The 10,294-nt window shown below is 40.1% G+C and overlaps 1 protein-coding gene across 1 annotated transcript; it reads left to right on the top strand.

Moving 5' to 3' along the window:
• The first annotated feature begins 294 nt into the window (after positions 1-294).
• On the top strand, positions 295-9,483 carry LOC308395649 (ubiquitin carboxyl-terminal hydrolase 12-like). Its single transcript, XM_080880567.1, has 23 exons — positions 295-397; positions 541-669; positions 2,002-2,070; positions 2,170-2,347; positions 2,442-2,526; positions 4,067-4,147; positions 4,346-4,401; positions 4,700-4,769; positions 4,879-4,962; positions 5,451-5,506; positions 5,826-5,916; positions 6,002-6,064; positions 6,174-6,274; positions 6,395-6,454; positions 6,555-6,686; positions 6,779-6,902; positions 6,989-7,140; positions 7,246-7,345; positions 7,486-7,562; positions 7,743-7,851; positions 8,410-8,467; positions 8,637-8,794; positions 8,881-9,483. Exons 5-23 carry the CDS (start codon positions 2,491-2,493, stop codon positions 8,884-8,886), a joined length of 1,614 nt encoding a protein of 537 aa, XP_080736693.1. The 5' UTR covers positions 295-397; positions 541-669; positions 2,002-2,070; positions 2,170-2,347; positions 2,442-2,490; the 3' UTR covers positions 8,887-9,483.
• The last annotated feature ends 811 nt before the right edge of the window (positions 9,484-10,294 follow it).

Genomic DNA, 10,294 nt, shown 5'->3' with positions numbered 1-10,294 from the left:
CTGGGGATCAAGCTGTAACGTAACTACAATTCAACTCATGAGTCTTACTCTAATCGGTGTAACGTTTTCTAACTTGGAGACCCAAAACAGGCTATGTTAGCTTAACTTTAACAGCAATGAGTAAAGGAATTGGGGGTCGGACCCTTCGTGTTTTCAGCCTAAGAGAGATATCAAGGCACAGATAACTTAACCACCTCAACTGCTATACCAAAATAAATCCTTGAGGGTTTTATTTATGTTGTTTTTAGCCTGTTTGAGCTTCAGTCAGTTTTAGCTAATATGCCTGTTAGCTAATGCACTATAAGCTAACAGGAAGTTCGTAGGATCCAGTGCAGGTCATCTACCCCCGAGCAGGACAACCAGAATGTCCCCAGGGTGTAATTACAGACAACCCCAGGTAAGTGCTTTTAATACTTTGGCAAATTGCGGGTCAAAATAAGCATTGGTGGTCGAATGCTGTTCTCCAGAGAGAGAATATTTGTTTGGTGTCTTGTTGTGCTTGCTATGCATCGCTGACTCGTTTCTTCTTTCTGCATCAAGTAAGGAATGTAGTGAAAGTTCCCAAGAGGTTAAAAACACCACTGAAAAAATGCCATCAGACCTGAGTTGGGACACTTGGATTATGGAGCTTCTGGACCAAGAGAGTGGATGGGAGCATGTGTTTAACAAGTAAGAGAATAACGTCCCCCAAAATGTTTAAACTTCAAACCTCATGCATACATTAGTGATGGGCAGATGAAGCACTGAAGCTTTTCATCCAATTGGTTCACCCCAGCGCAAAGCTTCTTGAAGCTTCATTTGCTCTAGTAGGACACCTACTGGACGTAAAAATATTAGTTGGCATGAATTTGAAGAGTGTGGCCTTTTGCACACAGCCTGTAAATGTCAACAACAAAAGGAGTGTGTAAAACATGTATATTGTAGTGATGCAGTATACTGTGTATATTTATACTGGCAGTATGGAAAATGATTATTTGGAAATGCTTAAAATGGAAATGATCATTTACTGTGAGGTGAGGTGTGGTTGGGGTGTGGACAGTGGTTGTGCTTTTGTAACGTTGAGGTATGGACAGCTACACACTGAGGCGTCAGTCCTGCCCATATTTTATTCAGTAAAAACTAAATTTTCACTGCTTTTATGACCTTTTTAGTGGGGAGAACATAGCTAGGATTTAATGATTTAACAAATCTTATAAATCCTTTGTCCTCCACAATGCTAAATGGCTGGGAGTCCTCAATCACCATGCTAACCAGGTCTTCATCTATTTGAGATTGTTCTCCTGAGGAAAGACAATAAAAACAAAGCACAAATATAAATATCACACACGTAACTTATTACAGTTGTATAATATTGTTATATCATTTAGTAACATTACGGCATGCTATTATTATCATGGCATTTGATGGCTCACCTGGTCTTGCTCCACAATCGGTGTTCCCCTTATTCTCATGCAAAGCTCTGTAGTGCCTAAGCATGGATGAGGTGTTGTTGTTATATCCCAGCTCCCTGGCACATAGCAAACACTTCACCTTGTACAAAAGTAAATACAGCTTAACTTAAATTGTATTGCACCATCAGTATTATGAAAATACATCTTCTGTAGAAATACCTTGTTGGGAGGAATAAGATCAAAATGTTCCCACACAGGGGAGGACATCCTCCTCTTCTTAGCTGGCTCCATTCTCTCCTGAGTTTCTCTCCTCACTCTCATAAACCTCCAAACTGCCTCCCAGCTGTCTCCAACTCTCACTAACCGCAGCTCTCCATCAAACACCCACATTTTGATTGAAGTCTGAGGGGTTTGTATCGCTGTCACATCTCGCGGCAAAGTTCGAACCACTTCATGAACCAGTCACGTGGTACAGCCGGGCAGCGAGGCTTCGGACGTCATCATTTTCAGCTCCTCCCATAAATGAAGCAAGCCTCGATACGCTCATCGCATACATGCACATCCAGTGCTCAGCGTCTAATTGTGTGTTTGTGTTTTTACCTTTTTGCAGTAGCGTAGTGAAACATTTGGGCGGTGGATAAATAATGGAAAATAAAATTCAGACCAGAGATGGCTTCAGGTGAGTACACGTGGTGCACAAGGACCAAAGCTCACCTTCTCAACCTGGACAAAATGAATTATTTTACACTGATACTGTAAACTTTTGTTTGTGTGTCAGGTTTCCATACATCGGAAACAGCTGCTGCATCTGTAATTCTGTCCATCCTGAGGAGAGTCCACACTCTACATCAGATCCTTGGCTCACCTATAATGACGCACAGGTGCTGCACACAACTGGATCTGCAGCTTGTGAGGAACAGCAGCACTCAGCCTACATGCTGTTTCACAAGAGAAACGTAAGAAGACACAGCATCTCATCCTGAAGTGAGAGAATGGCACGCCAGCTGCAGCCTAATCCAATCTCTCTTCTTTTCTTTTTTCGGTGCCCAGACATCCTTCAGTTTCATCATGTCATCCCTAACAATAGCTGTAGAGTTGGATGGAGGATGAAGACAGCAGAGAGCAAAAGAAACAGGTAAGAGCAGACAGGTAGTCAGAGTTAAGAAAAACTTTTAAAGCCAGTGTAGCTTCTGTTTTGAACACATTTATTGATGACAATTTTACATAAATAAGCAGTGTGTTATACTGTTATCAGATGTGGAGTCTCACTAACCACTTTAATAGTGACTTGTGTCCCAAATACTGTTTATTTGTCTTAGTTACAGATAGTGAAATAAAATGGGAAATGATTGTTTCATAATTGTATACTCAGCTTGGTCGAGAACGAGGGGCAGGATTTTGAATTGATGCCATTGGTGCATCTACTAAAGTTCTGGGGTCAGTTTGAATATCAGTGACTTTGACCTTGAGTTCAAGTTTTCTGAAAATGTTGTGAATGCTACAACTCTGTGACGAGAAGTAAGTCTCCTAGGTCTTTAAATTTGTATATAGGTGCATCTACTAGGAAGCTGAAGGGTTGCACTGCAGGCCATCTGTAGAGGTGTAGAGTCAACAACCTGTCTCTGAATGTGGACAAAACAAAAGAGATCGTTGACTTCAGGAGAGCACAGTGAGATCACTGCCCACTTAACATGAATGGATCTTCTGTGGAGGTCGTCAAGAGCACCAGATTTCTTGGTGTCCACCTGGCGGAGAACCACTCCTGCTCCCTCAACACCAGCTCCATAACCAAGAAGGCCCAGCAGCATCTCTACTTCATGCAGAAGCTGAGGAAAGCCCATCTCCCACCATCCATTCTCACCACCTTTTACAGTGGGACTAATGAGAGCATCCTAAGTAGCTGCATCACTGTCTGGTATGGTAACTGCAGCATATTGGATCGCAGTACCCTACAACGGATTGTGAGAGCAGCTAAGAAGGTCATTGGAGCCCCTCTCCCCTCCTTATAACACCCGCTTGCTAGAGGACCCCACACAGCCTTCAAACACACTCTTCACCCTGCTGCCTTCTGGAAAGAGGTCCCACAACATCCGGGCCCTCGCTACCAAACTACGGAAAAGTTTCTTCCCACAAGCCGTCAGACCCCTGAACACTCAGTGACTGCACTGGCACACGCACACCTTCACACATGTCACTACCAAGCACTTGTCTGCAGTATCTCACACTCATACACATACATACAGACACCAAGTTACTTTTGCACAATACTCAGCATTTTGCACATTTCCATTGTCTTGTGTCTGTTTCGTCCTGTTCTGTCACGTTTTGCACTGTTTTGTCTTGTTTATTTTTGCAATTTATGCACACTGCACTTTATGTAGTCCTGGGTTTGTCCGTATATGTCATATATAGCACCAGGGTCTCGGAGGAACGCTGTCTCATTTCACTCTGTACAGCACCTCTGCACGTGGTTAAAATGACAATAAAAGCCACTTGACTTGACCTGTTTTGTGTAGCAGTTGCTTGGAGACGAGCACCATACAGTTCAAATGAGCATACATTCCAAAATATGCAAATTTGCCCCATACATCATAATGATGATGTTTGCTGTTCAGGGTATGAACGTTCTATGCTGAAAGTTTATAAATATACAACCTTTGACTGCTTGTTTTCAGTTGAACTTTTGCAAAGCTGAGGAGATTTTGGCTGCGATCACATCAAGTCCAAAGATGTTTAAACTTCTTTTTCACAGAAAGGTAAGTTTGAAGAGACTCGCAGCACATTTCTATGAATATTTTCTTATGGTAAACAAGCATTTTTGAAACTTTTAAGGAAGCTTCTTGGATGATTTCTGTAAAAACTGAATTTTGAATCCAAATGAAGGATTTTGTATTTTCATACCATATACTTTGTTTTATGCCATTACTGATGTTGCTTTTCTTGTTTCTAAACAGAAATCACACAAACAAAACGTGGCAGAGAAGGAAATTCCTTCTACGTCTCATCAGAGGTAAAGAAATGCGCCAGTCTTTAATGCTGCTGGAGATATTTATAGCAGTGGTTGAGTTGGAGCTCTTTTATTTCCCTTTTATTGGTGTTTTGTATTTACATCTTTTTTACTACTTCTAGTCTTGTCTATAATTTATATTGATTCAGAGATTAGCGTTTGAAAATGTAGAGTGTAAATGTACAAAATACATGATTTTGTTCCATTACAGTTATTAATTTTTATCTGCAATCTCCAGCATGTACTCCTTGTTAAAAATTTGCACTTTGAAAAATAACATTTACACTTTTGTCCTCATCAGCATCCCGGATGCTCCTGTTACTGAAAATGGTCAAAAGAAGAGAAAATGGAGACACCTCTGCTGTTCCTCGGTTTGCTTTTACACAAAACATATGAAATGCACATTCTCTTTAAATTGCACTTGTTAATTTAAAGTGACTTTACTTTTTTAATAAACGTATGTTTGTTCGTACTCTGCAGCAAACTGACAGCGATGCAGAGGCAGAGAGCAACACTGTGAAGACACAAAAAAAGTGTCGCTGGTTTCTTTTTAAATTCTGGAAGGTATGTTTTATGGAAAGAGTCACTGTCATCAAGCATTTACTCATCACAGTTAAATGAGAAGAATTAAGAGCAATTTAGCACACAGCTATGTCCTCAAATTAAGTTCAAAGATGTTTAAACGTTTTTTTTTCACAGAAAGGTAAGTTCGAAGAGACTTGCAGGATGTTTCTCTAAATATTTTTTATGGTGAATAAGCATTTTTGAAGCTTCATGGATGATTTCTGTAAAAACTGAATTTTGATCAGAACCAAATGAAGGATTTTGTATTTCATAGGACAAACTTTAAAACTCAATTTAAGGCATGAATAAATTGTTTTTATTTTATTTAAAGATATTCCTATATCTGCTTCATGAGCTGACAGCTCACTAAAGTGATAAATAATATGAAATAATACCAAATTCTCTAACTGGACACTTTTCATGGAGAGACCCACTTGGTATGTTTGTTTTATGCCATTACTGATGTTGCTTTTCTTGTTTCTAAACAGAAATTACACAAACAAAACGTGGCAGAGAAGGAAATTCCTTCTACGTCTCATCAGAGGTAAAGAAATGCGCCACTCTTTAATGCTGCTGGAGATATTTATAGCAGTGGTTGAGTTGGAGCTCTTTTATTTCCCTTTTATTGGCATTTTTCTTCCACCTTGTGTATTTACATCTTTTTTACTCCTTCTAGTCTTGTCTATTATTTATATGGATGCAGAGATTAGCGTTTGAAAATGTAGAGTGTAAATGTATAAAATACATGATTTTGTTCATGTTGGTATTCCATTACAGTTATTCACTTTTATTAGCAATCTGTATTAGCAAAATGTACTCCTTCTTATAAATTTCCACAACATTTACACTTTTGTCCTCATCAGCATCCCGGATGCTTCTGTTGCTGCCACACCAGCTAACCCTGAAAATGGCCAAAAGAAGAGAAAATGGAGACACATCTTCTGCTGTTCCTCGGTTTGCTTTTACACAAAACATATGAAATACACATTCTCTTTAAAATGTACTTTTTAATAAACTTATGTTTGTTCGTCCTCTGCAGCAAACTGACAGCGATGCAGAGGCAGAGAGCAACACTGTGAAGACTCTTTTTAAATCCGGGAAGGTATGTTTTATGGAAAGAGTCACTGTCATCAAGCATTTACTCATCACAGTTAAATGAGAGCAATTAAGAGCAATGAGGCACACAGCTATGTCCTATATATTTATATCAGGTAAGAAGCACCACGGAAACGATCCCAGCAGACCTGAGTTGGGACACTTGGATTATGGAGCTTCTGGACCAAGAGAGTGGATGGGAGCATGTGTTTAACAGGTAAGAGAAAGACGTCCTCCAAAATGTTTCAACTTCAAAGCTCATGCATCCATGCACATACACTGCTCAGCATCCTGACATCTTTCCTAATTTTGTGTTTGTGTTTTTACCTTTTTGGAGCAGTGTAGCATGCGGTGGAGAAATAATAGAAAGTCAAACTGGGACTATAGACTGCTTCGGGTGAGTACACGTGGTGCACAAAGACCAAAGCTCACTTTGTCAAAGTGGAGAAAATGAATTCTTTTACACTGATACTGTAAACGTTGTGCGTGTGTGTCAGGTTTCCAAACATCGGAAACACCTGCTACATGAACTCCTGCCTGCAGAGCCTCCTCAACATTGAGGAGTTCATAAGAGACATCAGGCGTCAGGAGGTTTTGTGGAGCACAGATCCAGAAGCTCAGCTCTTAAGGTGCGCTACGTCAACCTTCTACTTTCTTCAAAAACCTGAAGAACAAAGAGCTCTAACAGCAGAAATGTCTGTTTACCCTTTCCTTTCTACAGAAGGCTCATTGATGTCAGGGACTGTCATGAGTCAACAGATTATGGCCTTAAAGATCACCACCTAAGAGCTTTTAAGAAGGCATTCAGCAGTCAAGCTCCTGAATACACCGGCAGTGCACAGAAAGTGCGTCAGCTATTTGGACATTTCGTTTTTTTGCTTTACCTTCTGATTTTGATGTACTGTTTTAAATCTCTCTGCTTTTCTTTCAGGACGCTCATGAATTCCTAACATTGTTCCTCAATGAGGTCAAAAGGCTCGCACCTCACCTGGAGAGGAACGCAGCTCTCCTGGGCCAAAGTTATACCTGCCCAGTAGAAGAGCATCACATTTTTAAAATGGAAAACATGAGGACATGCAAGAGGTAAGCCTGTCTTTCAGAAACGCAGAGCTGGTTGCAATATTTTCATATACCTCTTTTCCACCTACCTGATCTTTACTTTAACTACGTTACTCCTGAAATGTGTAGCTGTGGTCACCAATCATCACAGCACGAGGACTTCACCAGCTTGTCTCTTGACCTTGTTCCAGAGGGGTCTATTATAAACATGTTAGAGACATACTTGAAGGTAAGATCACAAATTCCAATAGAGTTGTAGTGTCAGCGATCTTAACACACCTTTTTTGTTAGTGTTTGTGCGTATGTGTGTGTGCATATGTTGAGATTTCTTTCTACCATAAAGCCTGTTTTCTCTGTGCTGTTGTTCAGGAACAAGAAATAGAATTTCGCTGTGATTGTGGAGGGACGGCCTCAGAACTGAAGTCGTCTTTTGATACACTGCCAAGGTGAGTAAGGTCACATCAGAAGTGATCGACTGACCAGGTTTCCAAACTGTGGCGCATCAAATATCAGAGTTTTTCGAGACAATACTTGAGCAGTCGTTTTCTCCCATCTTCTGTTTGTGTTTGACACTCATTCTTCTTATTTTCTACCTTGTTTGTGTTTTTTTTCTTCTTTTCTGCCAGAGTCCTGATCTTGCATCTGAAGAGGTTTGGCTTTACACAAACCTACAACATTAAGAAGGTGGATGACCCCGTCAGGCTGCAGAGGGACTTGGTGGTGCCATCCAATCAGGTAAAAACAGACTGCAGAACGTCTCAGGCTACGTCCACACTAGCCCTGATAGATTTGAAAACTCCGTGTCCACACTAGCGTTTTCAGTCATTTTCAAATAGTTGTGCGTCTGCATTGAAACGGCCGAAAACGCTTACGTTCCAGTCCTGCGCATGCGCAAAAGTGAGTGAGGATTACAGAATTTGAAGAAAAGCTATCCGGAGCATGTACAAACTGATATTAATCTTTTTTAGGGCTTTCAAAGTTGAGAGCAATCAAAACAACTGCTGTAAAATGCACTCGGCTATCTTTGTTTAATTGCTCACATGACTGCATCACATGACTAAAATGCATCATCGTTTTAGAAAGTCTGCGTTTTCGAGAGCGTTTTCAAGATGCTGTGTTTTTCCTTGAGGAAAACGCCGTCTCAGTGTGGACGGGAGGTCAAAGCGGAGAGAAAACGATGTGTTTTCAAACGAAAACGCATTAGTGTGGACGTAGCCTCAGCAAATCAGCTTAATTATGGCTCTGATGTGAGACTTTGTGAAACTAACACTCTTTGGATTTGTTCCTTCTCAGGGTGGTGGCTGTTATAGTCTTGTCAGCATCATCAGTCATTATGGAGGCACAGAATCAGGTAAAACAACAGACTTGTTACAAACAGAAAATGAAAACTTTCTACTTTTCAGTGAAGGACTCACACACAAAAGCTTTTGATGTTCTAAGAAGCACTAAGTCAAAATCACTGTTTGCTTGAATCAGCTGACTTCCAGAAGTTGGATTCATTTGTCTTAATGTGATTTCAGGACACTACATCTGTAGTTCTGTCCATCCTGAGGAGAGTCAGCACTCTACATCAGATCGCTGGCTCACCTATAATGACGCACAGGTGCTCCACACAACCGGATCGGCAGCTTGTGAGGAACAGCAGCACTCGGCCTACATGCTGTTTTACAAGAGAAACGTAAGAAGACACAGCATCTCATCCTGAAGTGAGAGAATTTTTAAATGTCCTGTTACCTTGTTAACCAGTTTTGTCTTCATTCTCAGTTCTGAAACAGGAAATGGAAGGAAGGTCATCATCATGCTGAGAAGAAACAACACTCGTCCCAGCCCACCATCGCACACTGGAGGACAAGTACTGGTAAGTATTGCCCTCAGGAGGAAGGGTCCTCCCAGAGAGCCTGGTCCTCCCAAGATTTCTTCCTCCAGGAGGGAGTTTTTTCTTGCCACCGTCGCCCCACATTCACTGGTCTCATCAGCAGGGACATTTTTAACATCCTAAGACCTGAACTCTTTCATGGCATGCATTTTTAATTTCTCTGTGCCATTTGGGTTGATTGGGATCCGATGAATGTGAAAACAAAGACATCAGATTCGGACTATCTTTTTTTTGTTTCTCAAAAAAATGAGATCCACATATGAGGACATTCATTTTAAAGTTCGATTGAACAGGGGCAGTGTAATGTCCTCCCTCATAAGTGGATATCAGGTTTTTGAAGAGCAAAATTTTGTATTTTGGTCTCATAAATGTTATGTCCACATATGTGGACACCAGGTCCTAGGAGGTTAAAACAAAATCTACTAGTAGTGCAGCACTACTAGAGATCGTCCTTTTCTAGACCAGTGTTTGGCTTGCTCTCTGGAACAACAAATTAGTGCTGTCAGCGTTAACGTCATTTTAACTAATGACGTTTACGCTGACAGCACTAATTTGTTGTTATTATTATTAATATTATTATTAATTTATTTGTAAAATAAATTAAATTTAAAAAAACAAAGAAACAATTTGATTCTTTATGTTATTTTGTTTTATTAAAATCAAAATAACAACAAAACAAAAATAACTAATAAAAAAAATATTAAAAGTATTCAGCAGTGTTTTGTGAAATTTGTAATGAGCCTTAGTTAAGTTGATGTCACAGAAGTTTCTGAATCATTTAGATTGTTCAACAAACTGATTCACTCAGGTAAAGATGGTAAGCTGGAGCAATGGTACGCTTGGAGTTCAGTTTAAGTTTTCAGACAAACATTCACTCGATCAGTTGCAGCTTCTGCTTTTAAATAAATGATTTAGCTGCAAATGTTTAGCTGCAGGTAGCAAAGTCCAAAAGTGACAACATTTCCACTGCAGTCTCTCCAGAAATGGCTTATAAACTTTTGACCAAATTAGACATTTATCCTTGGATCATTGACAACCCTGTAGGGTGAAAATCTTTAATTGTACCTTTTATAACATTTTAACAAGTTACTGTCTCCTGCTGCATGTTTCCTGTTTTGGCTGAACTTCATCAGCTCAAAAAACTCACCGTGCTGTGGTGTACTAAATGACCTCATGTACAGGACACACTGAAGGCCGGTTTGCAACGTTTAATCAACAAAGTCAAGATCAGTTAACAACAACCGGACCCAGTGTTGTATATTTGTTTCCCAAAAGATTGAAATAGTGGAGAGAAATCAGGTT

The sequence above is a fragment of the Rhamphochromis sp. 'chilingali' genome (assembly GCF_963969265.1).
Source record: "Rhamphochromis sp. 'chilingali' genome assembly, chromosome: 4".
NCBI lineage: Eukaryota > Metazoa > Chordata > Actinopteri > Cichliformes > Cichlidae > Rhamphochromis > Rhamphochromis sp. 'chilingali'.
The sequence above is the reverse complement of the archived record's forward strand: the minus strand, read 5'-3'. Positions and strand labels throughout refer to the sequence as shown.